Source organism: Tamandua tetradactyla, chromosome 3, assembly GCF_023851605.1.
Source record: "Tamandua tetradactyla isolate mTamTet1 chromosome 3, mTamTet1.pri, whole genome shotgun sequence".
Classification (NCBI taxonomy): domain Eukaryota; kingdom Metazoa; phylum Chordata; class Mammalia; order Pilosa; family Myrmecophagidae; genus Tamandua; species Tamandua tetradactyla.
Window position 1 is genome coordinate 215,546,559 of NC_135329.1, and position 17,591 is coordinate 215,564,149.

The following is a 17,591-nucleotide window of genomic DNA, read 5'->3' on the forward strand; positions in this document are numbered from 1 at the left end:
TGTGGGGTGGAAAGTGAAAAGCCCAGAGGGACAGAGTGGTGCCGGCAGGTGGCTCTGAGACTTCAGGGGAGAGTGGCATCTTCTGCAAGGCCATATGTGGCCAGTTGCGAGTGGGCGGAACCTGGTGGGGCCAACTATGGACAGGCCAGGCCCTCTGCTCGGGATGGGTGGAGGCACTTCTGAGGAGGAGCCACTCAAGCAGGGTTTTGGAAGCTGGTTGCTGGGTGGGAGCACCGTCCTCTCAACACCCCGCTTCCCTAACCCTCTCCTCCCTGGGGTCCTCTCACTCGCCATGTGTGTAGCACCCGTATGGAATCTGACTTCCCCATGAGGCCTGGTCTGGATCATTGGCTTGTCCTCGAGCCCAGCAGAGAGTTTGACACTGGAAGGAGCCCTGCCCCACGTGGGGCTGGATGCAGTGATGGGTGTGAGTGCCGAGTCCAGGGTGGGGAGAAGCGTGCCCATTGGAGGGAGCACCGGGACAGTGGTACCGCCCATGGGTGCCCTGGGGCAGTGGGGGGAGTGTGCCAGGGTTTCCAGTGTTGTTAAATTGGGACACCTGTGCCAGTGATAGCAAGCAGCTGTCCTCACCCTTCCTAGCCCCCAGTCCCAGCCTCACTCGCTCTCTCCCCTTTGTTCACCCTCACCCCTGCTGGGGCTCAGGCATACCCACAGCACCCTGGCCTTGGGCAGAGTGTGGCCGGTGCATGGGGGTCGGGGTGCATGGCCAGGGGCAGTGCCCAGAGGTGCTCCACCTCTTCATCTGGAGCTCACCCGAGAGCCCGCACCTCTGCCTGCTCCCTGCTGGGGTGATGGCGCCAGGCCCGCCTGCTGGTTCCCTCCTGTGCTGCACAGCTCTCTCCTGCCAGCCCGGTGCTGTCTCCCTCGTGCTGGACGTGGTGAAGTGGGTCCTGCACTCCAGGGCGTCTGGGAGGGTTGGGCAGCACTGGCCCTGGTGGTCACCCTCCCCACCCCAGCCCACTGGCTTCTGCCTGTCAGAGGAGGGAAATTTAATTTTTATAAGACTAATGGTTGGTGGAGCAATGTTTTTTAGCTGAATCTGTTCAAAGAATAGGGCATTAGTAGAAAGGACACTGAAATGAATTTGTCTTGTACATAAATGCTGTCACATATATGAATGGGGTCAGAGTCCTGGCCTGTTCTCAGACTGAAGTCCCTCACCTGAGACCCCAAGGCCCAGCCCTGCATGCTGTCGGCACCCACTTTGCCAGGAGGTGGCACCAAAGCTGTGCTCTGACCCCGAGTCCCGGTCATCACACCGTAAGTGACAGATCGAGGCTTGTTTTTTCACACGTGCCTGCCCAGGGCCCCCATTCGCTGCTCTGGCCAGGAGCTTGCCAGGCCCCCACCGCCTGCATGTCCCTGGGAAGCCGGGTACTTCGGGGGGCAGAGGGTTCTGCAGCCGCCAGACAGTGCGCCAAGGCCTTGTTGAGACCATGTGGTCAGACATGGGCCAAGGATGTCCTGGCCCCAGGTGTGGGCCAGGGGGTGCTGACGGGGAGTGGAGCAAGCCCGTCAATCCTGGCCCCTGAGCGCACCCACAGCCACCCTGTGGTGGGGAATGGGGTGGTGCTTATGGGCTGGCGTGGAGGGAGCTTTCCCCTGCTGAACGGCCAGTTTGGCCTCGGGAAGATGAGGCTGGGAGGCCCAACTGGGGAGAAAAGGAAGATCTTTTGGGGGGTGTCGAGGGAAGGGGCTCACGGGGTGGGAAGGTGGGGTGAGGCAGGGTGCCCTGCGTGGCTGGGTCTGTGGAGCTGAGTGGGTCCTCCTGGGGCCGCCATCCCTCTGGACTGGGTCTCGGGCCCGGCCCAACCTCCAGGTACTGTCTGGGACGTTCACTTGCGTGGCTTCTCATCATGTCCTGTAGGGCGGCTGGAGGGGTGCTCATCCAGGCCTCGGGGTGAGACCCTGAGCTCAGCGTTGTGACAGTATTTTGTCCGTCACAGCTTGAGTGGACTTAGGTGAGGCTGTGCGTGTGGTGGCCTGCCCAGGACAGCGCTGGGTATGGGCAGCGCCAGGTGTGGACAGGGCCAACTGCTAGGATGGTGCTGGGTGCTCAGGACAGTGTGGTGTGTGGACAGCATTGGGCACTCAGGACTGCACGTGGCGTGGACAGTGGTGGGTGCTCAGGACAGTGCAGGGTCAGTACAGCGCAGGGTCAGGATAGCGCTGGGTGCTCAGGACAGTGTGGGGTGTGGACAGCACTGCATATGGACAGTACTTGTGGTGGACAGCACCTAAACGTTAGCTGCTGCTGCTGCCTCCCCGCCCCTCCAGGCAGCCTGCGCTTGCTCACCCCAGTCCTGTGCAGCCCAAGTCAATCAGTCCATCCAGCCAGCTCTCGTCTGTTACAAGGAGCACTGGAGAGAGATCTGTGTCACTTCACTTGCTTTCAGCGAGGGCATCCAGTGGGCTTCACTGCTGGCCCTCAGGGTTAACGATGGTGAAGGTGAGGAGTGGTGTTCAGTGGGGTCTGTGTCCGAGGTGGAGCTGCAGGGGTCAGCCGAGGCATAGGGGCCGTTGGAGCAGAGGCCCCGGCAGCCACGTGGTCTGGGTGGTTGGGTCACCGAGATGGCGCTGCACGTAGCCTTTGGCCCCGATGCTGGCCTGTGTAGCCCCCACCTGGCAGCAGCAAGCTCCGACCTGCCCTCCTCTGTTCCCCTACTCAGAGTCTCTTGTGGCTCTCACTTCCCTGAGAAAACACCCACGGCATAATGCCTTCAGGGTCCTCCCAGCTTGGGGTCCCTCTCCCAGAGCATCTCTGGTCCCATCTTGGTCCTTGGTCCCAGCCACACTGCTGACTGCTGTGCAGTTCTTGAAATAACCTACATGCTCCTACCCCAGGGCCTTTGCTTGTACTGTCCCTGGGACACGTCCTAACTGGAAGTGCACGGACCCCCTGCACCTCATGTCTGTGTGGCCTCTGCCACGGTGTCCTGTGGTCAGGGAGGCTGCTGGGCAAAGGATCTGGAGCAGCCCTTGCAGCCCCTCCACCCTCCTGGGGCTTTTTGCTCAGCGAATGGGTTTGGGTTGATGGCTGAATCCCCAGGGACTGAGCAGTACTGGGGGTGGGAGGACCCGCAAAGTCTGTCTGTGGATTAAATGCGCGTGCCTGTTACCCCCAGTAGGGGGGCAGTGGTCTACCTGTGTAGAGCTCAAGGGTGACTCAGGTGGAGAAGCGAGATGGGGACCCTAGGGGTGTAGCTGTCTCAAGTCATCGGCTCTTGAGCTCCCCAGGTCCCGATATTGGGACTGGCCTGTCCTGGGAGGGAGGCATCCTGGAAGGCTCGTGGAGCCAAGTGGACTTGCAGGAGGAGGGCAGGCTGCGTGGCCCGGGTATGGACTGCCCTCTCCCTGGTGGCCCGGCCTCCCAAGGCCCTGACTCTTTCCTGTGACTGCCCGAGAGGATGACTCTGTCCCACAGGGTCCTGGCGGAGAGTGGAGATCACAGTCCGTCAGGAAAGCCGCAGACTCCAAGCGGGTGGGCACAGGACAGGGCTGCACTGTTCCGTTTCTGTGTTACAATGTTAAACGTGTTGGGTCTCCTGCAAACTTTGGTGAGTCAGCACCCCAAGATTGTTTCCGTATGGATTCCATTATGAATTGTCAGTAAGTTTTCAAGAGCCTCTAGTTCCATCCTCTGACCATGGGAAATAGAACATTAGCTTTGTTTCCAGAAGAGAGTCAAGGAGAGGAAACTGCTGTGCCCTCGCGGGCCCCTGAGAACACGCCGTGCCGTACACCAAGCCCTCACCAACCTCGTGGGAAGTTCGGGTACACGGAAAGTAAAACCTCGGCTCTGGTGTCTGTTGTCCTGCTGCCCCGGGGAGACTGTGTCCCTGCTGCTGTGACACCGACCTTGCGGGGGCCCCCAGGACCTAAAGGACAGGGACTGCTGCCTCCCCCAGGCCCTTGGGACTCATGGCAGAGCCGCTGTGTCCTGCCCACCTGCCCGGGGCCTCTGCACACAATGTTGGCCCCATCTCCTCCCGTTGCTGCTCTCTTTTGCTTGCAGGGCCTCCCACTTCTACCATTGCATCACGCCTGCTGCTCAGTGTGTGCCCCCTGTGCCCGCCACAATGCTCCATGAGGGCGAGTCCTGCCCCACTTACAGTGTACTTGTGGTGTCAGCAGTGGTGCTGGGTGTGAGCACCTGTGTGTGTCAGGCCCCGTGACTGCAGCTGTGCATGAGCAGTGATGGCAACGTGGCCTCAGCACGGGGCTGTGAGTGCGTCAAGACCCATCCATAGGAAAGCAAGATCTGAAACCGTTCTGGTTGCCAGGGTGGATTCCAATTAGTTGGGGGGCCTCTGCCGGCTGGCCCTTGGAACACAGTTGTGTGCTCATGTGCCCCTGGGAGCCATGGGCTGGGCTGAACCTGGGGATCCCCAGGGTCAGGGAGGAGTGCTCCCCAAAGACACCCATCTTGAAACCTGGGTTCACACCTGCCACAGAGACGGGCACCTGGCTGGCCTGGAGTACTGGGGTCTGGCATCGGTGCAGCTTGGACGGGGTCAGGCCTCCTAAGGGTCCAGCACGCCTCTGGGCTCAGCCTGGAGGGCCTTTCTGCTGTGGCCCGCAGGACGGGCACACCTCCACGGGTGTGATTCAGTTCAGTTCTTCCCCAGCCACTGGTGCTGTGTGAGTGTTTTGCGGGGTTTGTGACCTTCCGAGGGGATCGCTTCGCCCCCTCGGGGACACCAAACCACATGGCCCATGGAGGAGCCTAGAACACTCATCCCTCTTCCCCCAGGCCAGCACGTCGATAGGAGGACACCACGGCAGTGACTTCCCTGGACCCTGGCTACCAAGTGGCTGAATGAGGTAGAAATGACAAGTTTATTTTCATATCATTTCCTATACCTTGTGTGGCTGCAGCAGCATGGTATCAGCCCAGGAAGCGTCGTAAGTGTTCTCTCCTGACTGTCTGACCTAGGAACCTCGAGGGAAGGGAAGAAAGGGGCCGTGGGGCCATTGCCAGCATTGGGTGTCGGCAGACAGCCTGCAGGCACATATGGCCGAGGCCCCTTCCACGGCCCTAGGCCATTCTCCTCCCACCTCTGCCTTGGGCCTCCTGTTGACCCTGTGACCAAAGCCAGCTGGGGGTCTGTGAGGGCAGCCCACGAAGTGAGTTCAGGCTGGGGGCAGGGGCATAGGGGAACCCTGAGGGATGGACAGGTTCCAGAGCTCAGGATGGGGTAGATGGCTGGGCAAAGCCATGCGCTGAGCCCACCGGCCCTTTGGCTACTGCAACCCAGATGAGGGCAGCTCTGGCTCCTCTCCCTCCTCGAGGTCCTTGGGTCTGGGGGTGGGGGCCTTGCTGTGTGGCAGATTGAGGTGGCCAGGATGCATTGCTATCAGAGATGGCCCTGAGGCTGTAGGGCGTTATAGGGCAATGTCCCCACGAACAGCCACCTGAACCCACCTTCTGGGCAGTAGGGTCCCTGGAGTAAGAGGCCCGTGCACCTGGTATGTGCAGTGAGCAGGGAAGTGTGTGTCAGGCCAGAAACCCAAGGTCATGACCTGTGCAGGGGTGGCCTTCCCTTCAAGGCCCCACTCCCCCATAGTGGCCGGCATTGGTCAGTTGTAACCCTGAAGCCAGGCTGTCCGAGGGGCCTTTCCTCAGGCCTTGTTCCTGACAGGGCCTAATAGCTGCACAGAGGTCCTCAGATACTGTAGCTGGAAATGGGGTTTGTGCTGAGCCGAGGCAGGCTCGAAACTGCAGGGTGGCAGCTCCTTCTGCTGTCCAGGCCGCGCCATCCCTACAGTGGCTTCCTCTGGAGTTGTTGCTGGCAGCTGGGCCTTGGACGGCTAGTACCCCTGACCCTGCTGCCCTGCAGGCGGACATGTCCCTTCCTATTGCCATTGGCACCGCTGAGAAGGCTCCTTCCCCGGAGGTCCTGATGTCTTTTGAGCACAGGCTGAGCCCAGAAGACTCTCCCAGTAGACTCTCCAAATGGGAGCCCCTAGTTTTCTGGGGCAGAGTCAGGACCTCCTTGCTGAGTGTTGAAATAGGGGGTCCACCGGGAAGGCTCTTCCCCTCCCAAGCTGCAGTCCCTGGGACACGTGAGGGGTGGCCTGGGACCTTTCTTGGGGTCCTTCCTACTTCCTGCCCTCTGCCGCCGGCCCCCTCCTGTGCTTTCCTGGGGGGATTTGGGATGAGACATAAGGGACAGGGAAGAGGAGGGGAGCGAGCATGCTTTTGATGCAGGGAAGCTCATCTGCTTCTGCTTCTGCCATCTGCTCCTCCCTGCCTCTATCAGGCCCGGCCTGGGGGTGAGACAGGCCTGATAAATGGAGAGAAACAGGATTGGTTTTCTGAGGGCCCTGGGCCCCCGGCCCTGCCGAGTCACTGCTTTCTGCCCTACAACAGGGCATACACGGGACGTGGGACGTGGTGATATGGGGCTGGGCCGGCAGGGGCAGCGCCAAAGGTAAGACTGTCATAGCGATCTTTTTACCTTTAAAATATGAGCCACTTTACTCCGCCTCCCACTGCTGGGATGTGAAAAATAATAACTCGGATCCAAATTCAAAATATCTTTATTGGAAAGGTGTTGAAAGTAAATAAACACCCCTGAAGTTTTCAGGCCAGCTGAGAAATGGTTCTCAGCAATAGATGTGTTGGCATGCCACGTCCCCGGGTGCTCGATCTGTGTTTTCTTTGAATTGGTTTTTCATTATTTACTTCCTAAAAGTGTTGGAATCTGGTGCTCTACCATGAAATCCCAGTGTTTGGGCAAATCATTTCTTTGGGGCTCATGAGGTGTCCCTAATCCACTCACCCACTGATTGATTGATCTTTGACTCAGTCAGCGCAGCCTCTGCTTTATTTAGAACTTCCATCATAATTTGTTATACATTTAGGCTTGACCTTTTTATGTCCCCTAGCAGATGAGCTGACATGGGTCTATCAAATGAGTGGGACAACAATTGCTGCCAGGTTACTTGTATGCCAGGCTCCCTGCATCTTAAGGAGGCGCTGGTGCTTCCTGGCTGCAGACAGCTGGGAAGGAGCTGTGGGCTCTGTAAATCTGCTCCTGTGCCAGGGCCTCCTGGGCAGCCTGATAGACCTGAGTTGTGGGTGCTTGTGGTTGTTCAGGACCCTGTAGCAGCATGATGGGATGCCAGTCTTGTTTTTCTTGAGACACATTTCGTTACTAAGGTGCCCTGAGTTTGGGGCTGAGCCCCCAGTGCACCATGTGGCTTCAGGCAGCCTAGACTGGGAGAGTGCAGGTACTGAGGGCAGAGGGAAGGAGTGCACAGTGCAGGTGCTGGGACAGAGGGAAGGAGCCTGGGGTACAGGTACTGAGGGTAGAGGGAATGAGCCTAGGGTGCAGGTGCTGGGACAGAGGGAAGGAGCCTGGGGTGCAGGCGCCGGGACAGAGGGAGGGAGCCTGGGGTGCAGGCGCTGGGACAGAGGGAAGGAGTGCAGAGTATAGTTTTTTCAGAGGAAAGGCAGCAACTTTCAACTGAGGTTCTTTCTTACATGGGAAGCCATGGTAGGGGGTGGGGAGAGGATCTCTGCTGGCCTTTCCAGGCCTCTGGGTTCCAACAGCTTTCCCTGGGGTGATTCCTTTCTGCATCTCCAAAGGCCTAGGCTGAGCTGCTTGGGTTGAGCTCTCTCATTTAAGCTTCCAGCCAATTAAATCAAACATCATTCATTGCAGCAGACACGCCTTCTCACTGACTGCAGATGTCATCAGCAACAGATGAGTTTCATATGCCATTGGCTCATGTCCACAGCAACAAAGCTAGGTGTCTTCACCTGGCCGAGTTGACACCTAGACCTAACTGCCATAGCCAGTGAGTTCATGGTTTCTCCCTCAGCTGGAAAGACACATGACAAACATGGTGGGTCTGCTGGCTTTCTCTCCAGGCCTCTTGCTTTCTGAAGCTTCCCAGGAGGCGTTTTCCTTCTTTATTTCCGAAGGTCACTGGCTGATGGACTCTGTGGTTCTTCCTCCTTCTGTTGTGGTTCTGCTGCTCTCTCCCCATGCTCAAAAGGAACTCTCCAAAATGTCTCCTCTTTATAGGATTCCAGTATCTAATCAAGACCCACATAGAATGGTGGAGATGCGTCTCCATGTAATGAAATCTAAAACCCAGAATTGAGTGAGTCTCATATCTGTGGAGATAACCTAATCAAATTTCCAATGTGTAGTACTGAATAGGGATTAGAAGAAACGGTTGCTCCCACAGGATTGGTTAGGATTAAAATATGGCTTTTCTAGAGGGCATAAGTCCTTTCAAACTGGCACACACCCCTACACAAACCCTCAAACGGGTGTGAGCTGCAGCAAGAGAACTCTCCAGCTGTCTGCCACGGACTGGGGGTGGGTGGGGTGCCCAAGGGGTCTGCCGAGCAGTAGGGAAGCAGGGTCTGGCACGCTCCTGGCTGTGAGCTCCCTCACTGCCATGCCCACACCTTGGATGGCTTCTCCCCACTTGGATCTAGAGATTCAGGACAAAACCAGTCAAAGTCTGACTGGTTTCTCTGTGAAAATTTGTGAAAACTGACAAGCTGGTTCTGAAATTTATAAGGAAATGCAAACAACCTAGAATAGCCAGAAAAATTTTGTGAACGTACAAAACTGGAGCCCTCCATTACCCAACTATGACGTGCCACAGAGCTCGGCTGAACGAGACAGCATGGGGCCAGTGCAGGCCAGGTGAGTGGCCAGAGAACAGCTCCAAGAGTTGGGAGCAAACCTGTGAACAGATGGACTTATGAGGAAATTACCAGGGCAGGTTCACTGGGGAGAGGATGAAGTTCTCAACAGATGGTGCTGTAGCAGTGAGATGGCCACAGGCAGAAACTTACCTTGACCAGCTCTGACAACAGAACATGTTAAAAAAATGAACTCAGGTTGATCATAGGCCTAAATGTAAGTTAGAAGTGTAGAACTTCAAGGAAACATTACATCTCGTTAACATCTTAAAACATGGGTTTAACAAAGATTCCTTAAATGTCACACTAGAAGCACCAACTAGTCTCAGATTAAAGATCAAATTCAATTAGAATTCATCAACATGGGGCCCATTTGCTCTTCAAAAGACATTTATAGAAGTAAGTCAGCAATCCACAGCCTGGAAGGAAAAATTTGCGAACATGTCAAAGAAAAGACTTGTCCCTAAACCCTGTGTAAGTAACGACTGCCACATCCTGGTAAGACAAACACCCAGTTGAAGAAAGAAAGTTAAAAATCTGAATGGACACTGTTCTAGTTTGCTAACTGCTGGAATGCAGCACACCAGAGATGGATTGGCTTGTGATAACATGGGATTTATTTTGTTAATTCTTCAGAGGAAAGGCAGCTAACTTTCAAATGAGGTTCTTTCTCATGTGGGAAGGCACAGGGTGATCTCTGCTGGCCTTCTCTCCAGGCCTTTGGGTTCCAACAACTTTCCTCCGATGATTCCTTTCTACATCTCCAAAGGACTGTGCTGAGATGAGGTGTGCCGAGCTGCTTGGGCTGTGCTACCTTGCGCTCTCTCATTTAAGCACCAGCCAATTAAATGAAACATCATTGATTGTAGCAGGCACGCCTCCTAGCCGACTGCAGACGTAATCAGGAACAGATGAGGTTTACATGCCATCAGCTCATGTCCACAGCTTTATAACTAGGCACCTTCACCTGGCCAAGTTGACACCTGAATCTACCTACCACAGACCCCACACCAAGGATTCAGAGGGGCAAACCGCATGGAGATGCTCAGCCTCACTTGTCATATGGGACATGCAGTCAAGGCCACGATTTCCCCCTAAACAGCGCTGAGTTTCCAACATTTGCTAAAACTAAAAAGACTGGTCATGCCAAGTGTGGACAAAAAATGTAAGGGAACTGGTACTCTCACAGGCTGCAGGTGGAAATGGACAATGGAGCCCCACCCGGAGAAGCATCCAGCAGCCTCTTGGAATGTTAAATTATGCCTCGCCTATGACCCAGCCATTCCACTCCCAGGTGTTTCCCTAAGAGACATGGAGGCCCACGCGCTCATCCCCATGGTACGAAACTCTTCATACGTCCGTGGTTTGGCTTCATTCGTTATCTCTAACCATGGCAAACTACTCAGATCATACTCAGCAGCGGATGGATGAACCGCTATGGTGCATCTGTGCAGTGGGACACACTCAGCAACACCCAGGAAGGAGCCTCCATACTACCTGGGCGTGGAGATGTCAGCGTGATGTGCTGCATGGAAGCAGCCAGACAAGAAAGGGTGTGTCCTTTGGACTCCGTGTTTTAGTCTCGAAGAGGCAGACTGCTCTCTAGGAACAGAAAGCAGATCGGTGGTTTCTGGGGAGGGTGTGGGGTTCAGGGGGAGGGTCACAAAGGGGCCAAGGAGAATTCCGGGTGGAGGACTCACCAGGGTGGGTCCTCGGGGCGGGTCCTCAGGAGTAGTGGCTGCCCAGATGAACAGCACTTGGGAGCTTTCTGGGCCTGTGGATTCCTGGGCCCCACCCATTCCTGTGGACTCACCCTTGGGTAGACCCAATAGGGACTCCGATTGCATTTCAGCATGAGCTCTGTGCCCCCAACTACTTCCGCCTCCTGGCAGCTGCTGTGGGGTCAGCCCTCCCAGGCCATCTTCATTCTCTTAGATTAAGAGCAGTTAATGAACACGTGTGGGTTCCTTCTGTTCAGCACATTTTGTATTTCAGTCTCTGTTTTTTGTGGTTAAGAATTATTCAGAACTAGAATGTCTTTAGAAAAATCTTGATGTGTAGAGCCTGGGCAGTACCCACAGGTTGTTGGTGCCTGCTTGGCTGATGCCAGCCAGAGGCATCTCTCTTTCCAACGAGGCCTGCAGAGGGCTTTGCTATTCCAGGTCTGGTTACACCATTAAAACTTGCTGTTCCTAAGTTCTGAGGTTTATTCATTGTTTGTCCAGCAGTGTTGCTTCCTGTTGAAACAGAGCTCGAAGGATATTAAGGAATGATGAGAAAAAAAGAAAGGAAGAAAGAAAGAAAGACAGATGGGCTCAGGGGGTCTGAAGCTTGAGTTTACTTCAGACAGACTTCAGACAATTTTATTCTCAACCAGATCCTAGTTATATACCACAGGATGTCAATAGATATGCAGGCATTTCCTGAGGGAGCAAGATTCTTATCTCACAGTGTTCTTCATACTTAACATAACTGTTTGGGGTAAACATTCTCTTCCTCCCAGACTGCTCTACATAACAATCTCCACAGTTTACCGCTGCCATCCCGAGGCCAGCAGCTTGCAACAAATTCTGTAGGTCTTGCTTTAAACTCTTGGCTTCTGCATTTCCCCCTTTTTATTTTATAAGCCGAGGAAAACAAGAATCACCTTTTTAGGGTGACTATAAGCAGAGGTGACCGCGCCTGTCTTAGGTTGCCCTTAGGCTCTGAAGGGTCTTACCTGTCATTGGCTGCCAGTCAAGCTCTCTGACTTTGATTCACAAGAATCACATTGTTATAAGCAGAGGTGACCGCACCTGTCTTAGGTTGCCCTTAGGCTCTGAAGGGTCTTACCCGTCATTGGCTGCCAGTCAAGCTCTCTGACTTTGATTCAGGAGGGAGCCAACGAGTTTTTGCAAGAATCACCTTTTTCTTTGTTGTTAAACAGCTGAGGAGGAAGCGAAGTATAAACAGCCCCAGACCTAAGATTTTTTAACTATTGGGTAAGTGATTGTGTAACATTACTTCCATAGGCTATATGTAGATTATTCTAATTTACATTCTAATACCCCTTTTTTGTAATTCTAAGATATCAGGACTTAAACTATCTGAAAGCCTTAAAAGATGCCTATTCCCTTTTCCCATTCTATTTCAAACAAGCCATATGTTAAAAGAGGGTAATACAAAAACTGCTCTTATTCCTTTTACACTTTAAACTTTGTAAAAAATTTAAATTATACATTTGATCTCCAATATGAACCAATGTCATTTCTATATTATTTAGTCCATTATTAGTGTGCTCATCAATGAGATTGTCTATGCCACAGTTCATTGGTGTTTTTCTAACAATGCTGCATCTGTATAGTTTGTTGCAATGCAGTTTCAGCGACTGCAGCCACTGTGATGCTTCCAATGATTCCAGTGACAGATGCAATAATGAATCCAATTAGTCTATTAGTCCTTTTTAGATATTCTTTTGCCAAATGGATCAGTATATGTGTTTCTGGAGAGGATTGCAAAGATCTTGACATCTGCACCAGCAGCCAAATACCTCTTCTCCTTGCTCCTATAATCGTCTCATTTTCCTGCAGCATAAATGCTTGGGGACAAGTGAATAGAGAATAATTTTCACAATTAGAAGTTTGATTTCTTATATGCACATGAACTTTAACAAGTATATATGGATCTCTAATACGTATTTGTATATAGTGTTTATGGCTGCTAAAAAGTTATAGTTACTAGAATTCACTATGAAAATTGGTCCCAGTCCTAGGAAAATTCCCCATAAATTTCTCTGAATAATGTATTTATCATCCCAAATCATGGCACAAATCATCCTCTATGAAATAACTCTGGTTGAGCTTGCCTATTCATATAGTCTCAGTTATCTTCAACCCCACAGGGGAATCTTACAATTCCATAGGAATCATTAATTATGATAACTGCTTGATCCATATGACATGACTGCCATCCATTCCAACTTTCTTTCCCACCTAACAGGCAAGTATCCTTTATATCCAGAGTTAAGCATATAGGTCTTTCTAAAAATGGAATTAAATTTGACACCAGTTTTCTTCTTACTGGACCTGGGAATCCTAAACTTGTATTTAGGTTATTTTGGTAAAGTTGGATTGGCCCATGTTAGGGCTCACAGATAATCCCAGTAAGTATAAATATGTCCCTGTCCTTCAGCAATCAAAATTGTATGTCCTATAGTATACATTACCCATTTAGTTATTTTTTGTCCAGGTCGATATGTCTGGGTTTTATTCTCTTCGAGGGAATCCAAACTGAAGTTCCGTCATCTGCAATGACGAGAGCAAATCCCCTACCCCACACCTTTACCATTCCTGGTTTCCATAAATCATCTTTAACATCTTTCAAATAGATTGGCTGCAGCTGCAGTTCTGTTTGGGATATATCATTTTTCTTTTCCAAATTGCTAAAATGTTGTTCTGCTGGAGTCTGTGATGAATTATCATAAATGTTTAAAAATTTAGAGTAAACAGTGCCTTTGCTAATTGATCTTTAGGAGTACTTATTTTCATAACATCATCCTCCTGATCATCGTCTCCCCCTTTTTGTTTTAAAAGCATAGACTTTAGCATTGGTTTGCTCGTTCAATAATTCCTTGCCCTGAGGGATTGTGTGGAATTCCTGTAATATGAGTAATATTAAAAGTAGTACAAAATTTATGAAATTGTTTTCCTGTATAAACAGGACCATTGATCCGTTTTAATAGATTGAGGGCATCCCACAACACCAAAAGCATTAAGTAAATGTGATTGAACATGGCAAAAACGATCTCCAGATTGTGCGGTAGCCCAGATGAAATGAGAACAAGTGTATATGATAACATGTACATATTGCATTTTACTAAAATGTGAAATACGAGTAACATCCATTTGCTATAATTCATTTGCTTTTTGACCTCTAGGATTAATCCCTGATGCAAATGGGAGTGCATTTAAAGGGCCACAGGTTTGACAAGTCCTAACAATGTCCTGAGCTTGCTGTTTAAAAAAGATGGAAATTTCTTTCACAGCCCTTTGCTATTGATATGAGTCAATTTGTGAAATGTTGTGGGATTTTTGCATTACCCCCATAAGAGTATCTGCTTGCTGATTTTGTAATGATAAAGGACCTGGAAGATTGGTTTGAGCTCTTTATATGCATGATAAAAAGGGGAGTAATTCAACTTTTGACTAATGTTTGTGAATGTAAAAACATTCAGGACAATTCATTTCTTTTAAACAAAGAAGCCGTCTCAATGTGAGTAACTGTTTGGTAAACATATTCAAAATCAGAAACAATATCAAGAGATTGTGGAAAACTTTGCAATACTTGAATTACAGCTGCTAATTCGGTACGCTGGGCTGAGGTATAAGGCATTTTCTAACTTGTTTTCCACTGGGGTGACATATGCAGCCTTCCCATTAATATTATCATTGGTAAAGACAGTAATAGCTAGTGGGGAAGCTGGAACTATTTTAGGCAAAATCCATTGCGTTCATTTTTAAAAATTGTAAAAGTTTTGACATAGCAAATGATTATTCATTTGTCCTTTAAAGTCACTTAATGCTATTTGCCAAGAGGTATTGAAAATATATAGACTTTGAACCTCTTCCTTTGTGAGATCACACACTATGCAATTAGGGATCATGACCTCTTAATTGATAATATCTTTGGTGACCTTTGACTATTAAAGAAATAATCTTTTGCAAATATGTATTTAAACATTTTTGTCAATTGTTTGGTAAAAAAATCCATTTTAAAACACCGTCTTGCTAAAATAGGCCTGTGGGAGATTGCAAGGTAAAGAAAATAATAAAATCAACAGGCTTTTTAAGATCTATTTGAACAAGCTGTCCTTTTTGAATGCATTGTTCAATTAATTGTAACTGTCATTCAGCTGCAGCTGTTAACTGCCTTTTGCTTAATAAATCAGAATCTCCTTGTAAAATATCAAACAAGTTTTGTAACATATAATTAGGAATTCCTAAAGTGGCAGGTAGCAAAAATGAAAGCAGAGTGTCAATAGTGACGTGTACCCATAGTAAATGACCAGATTTTTAAAATTGAATTCATTGGATTGATTAAAAAGGAATGCAAGAATGTGGATTCTTTATAATTGGTTGTGCATTTTTGCTAATTTTAAATTTATTTCATGCAGTTTTTATGATATTTTCTCACAATAGTGGCCAAATTCTGATTTGCTTACATGACTGGGCCCAGTTGGGTCCTCTGGGAACTGGCTAGGGACCAAGAGGTGCTTCCTGGGACCTAGATATCTTTATTAAAGTACACCTCCTTCTGGGGGGATAGCCAGTCCTCCCAGCTAGAGTGTACATTTTAACTATTTCTTACCAAGGTCATGTGATAGCAATATCAGTTGCATGTAATGGCAACATCAGGTGAACAAAAAAGACTCCACAAGTATATTTTTTCCTTGCATTCAACCCTCAAATCTGATCTGCTTCCAATATAAGCCATGGTTATCTTGGGATAAATTTAGTTTATACATATATAGTTTATATAAACACTGGACAAAGCATTAAAGTATTTTGGCTTAAAGGAATTTAGGTATTTAAATGATTTGGATATTATTTAGTCAGTAATAGATTCATTTATAGTAATAGTACTTAGATTAATAGATTAAGCCACCTGGTTTAGGGCAAGAAGCAGTTTTTGCCAGTATGATGATACCCAGGAGAAAATCAGTATTTTTTATACAGATAATAACATGACAAAAGTTAACATAAGTTATTTTGATAAAACACAGACTCTTTGCTTTCTAACTAATTATTTAGAATTTTTTTTTTTATCCTTTCATTAGATCAGGCTAAAAGTCCAAGAAAACATTGTCATTTTAGACTCATTAAATCTTTCTTGATTTTAACCATAATTTCTATTTTTATAAACCCTCAGCACTTATTATATTAGTTTAGGCTTTGTCCTATATTTTTCTCGCTTAGTAACAGTTATTCATTTTAGGATAAAACTATTCTGTTTTCCTATTAATAAAAATACATCTTTCATATTTTTCATACTTAAATCATTACTTTGAACAAATATTTTACCACATATGTAATTACCATCAAAATTAAATTTGTTAGAATAATGTTAAATATTTAAAATACTTTAATGTTTCAAATATGCATTAACTATCAATATATAGTTTTTAACAAGAATTTTTAGTTTTAAAGTTCTTAAAATGTATTTCTCTTTTCAAACATGAATAGGAGCTAAACTCATGGCCAGTTTCCAAATTGCTGTTTATTGAGGATTTAAGTTAACAAAAGGAGATGGGGTTGCCGTTCCCATTCTGAGTCATAGGACTTTACCTGTAGTATTGGTATAAATCTCATAGAATAATCATTCAGACTAAACAAAGGTAACCTAACAGAATACCTTGAGTCAGAACTACAATCCCGAACTGCACACCCCGTTGGGGACCAACCTGCCACAGGAACCATCAATGAGCACTGACCACCATTTGGTATGGCACCTTTCTCACTGAATACTTTCTCACTCAGGTGTACATGAATCCCTATATAAAGGCAGCCCATCAAGAACAAGCCCAGAAACCAATCTTTCTTTACCTGCTCTGCCAAAGGCACAGCAAAGAAGCAATTTTTAAAATCTATCATAATAAATCAGTTCTTAGAAATTACAACTGGTGTGGGCAAGCCAGGCTGCAATGACTCCACAGGCTGAACCACAGTATCAACTTTTATCAAATCAGTCAACATTCTCCATTTTCCTGACCTCCCTCCTGCAATAAATATTGGAGAATTCCAAGAACCACGAGACTCCTCTAAACGTCCTGCTCCAAACTGTTCCCAAATCAACCGAGTCAGAGCCTCAAACCTCTCTACAGATAAGGGCCACTGCTCAACCCAAAAAGGCCCGCCTGTAGTATTTGTAGTGGATGTCCCTGGAGCATCTCCTCACTTTATGCTTTAAGAGTTCCCTTATTAGATCCCTGTTTGGGCGCCAATTGCTGAGTCCAGCTCAAGCAACTGTCGAAACAGGGTAAGAAGTGGTAGTGGGAGATTGAGAAGAAACACAACTTAGAGTTTAAGACAAAGCATGAGCCAGGTAGTTCATTGCCTGACTGAACACAATAACCAAATAGAAACAGGAATATTTTCCCCGTCTTATATTCACTGCAAAGCCTTCATAACAAATTTCCATTACTTAAGATTTAAAACATTATGGCCTTGGGCGGGCCACGGTGGCTCAGCAGGCAAGAATACTTGCCTGCCATGCCAGAGGACCCGGGTTCATTTCCCGGTGCCTGCCCATGTAAAAAAATAAATAAATAAATAAACATGGCTACTGGAACACAGCTCTACATTTAAAAAAAAAAAAATTAAAACAAAACAAAACAAAACATTATGGCCTTAAGGCTGAAACCAATAACAATGTTTTTGAATGAGATCAAATAAGCTTACTAATTCAGATGTTTTAACAGGCACCCCAGTAGCTTTAACACACACACATACTCCTCCAGCCGCCTATTATGATTACCTGTTACCCTGATGATCCAAGAAAAATGCTTATTTTACCAATATGACTCGAGTCCTCTTCTATCGGCTGGACACACGTGCCTCTAATGAGACTTTTCCTTGGTTCCTTAATATTGATTTGGAGTCTTCTTCTTCGAGCCCCACGTTGGGCGCCAAATGTTGCTTCCTGTTGAAACGGAGCTCGAAGGATATTAAGGAATGATGAGAAAAAAAGAAAGGAAGAAAGAAAGACAGACGGGCTCAGGGGGTCTGAAGCTTGAGTTTACTTCAGACAGACTTCAGACAATTTTATTCTCAACCAGATCCTAGTTATATACCACAGGATGTCAATAGATATGCAGGCATTTCCTGAGGGAGCAAGATTCTTATCTCACAGTGTTCTTCATACT

General features: G+C 48.4%; 1 protein-coding gene across 4 annotated transcripts in view; it reads left to right on the plus strand.

Annotated features, from left to right (window-relative positions):
• Positions 1–17,591, plus strand: part of ASB1 (ankyrin repeat and SOCS box containing 1) — a 105,893-nt gene that overhangs the window by 12,033 nt on the left and 76,269 nt on the right. The window contains exon 2 of one of the 4 annotated variants that reach the window (XM_077155598.1): positions 4,775–4,845. The exons of 2 other annotated variants lie outside the window; for them this stretch is intronic. In XM_077155598.1, coding sequence (XP_077011713.1) covers positions 4,841–4,845 — 5 coding nt within the window. In that variant the 5' untranslated portion in view covers positions 4,775–4,840. Of the gene's footprint in view, positions 1–4,774; positions 4,846–6,394; positions 6,456–17,591 lie in introns of those variants that run through there. One more of the 4 variants, XM_077155596.1, reaches the window with a different exon arrangement.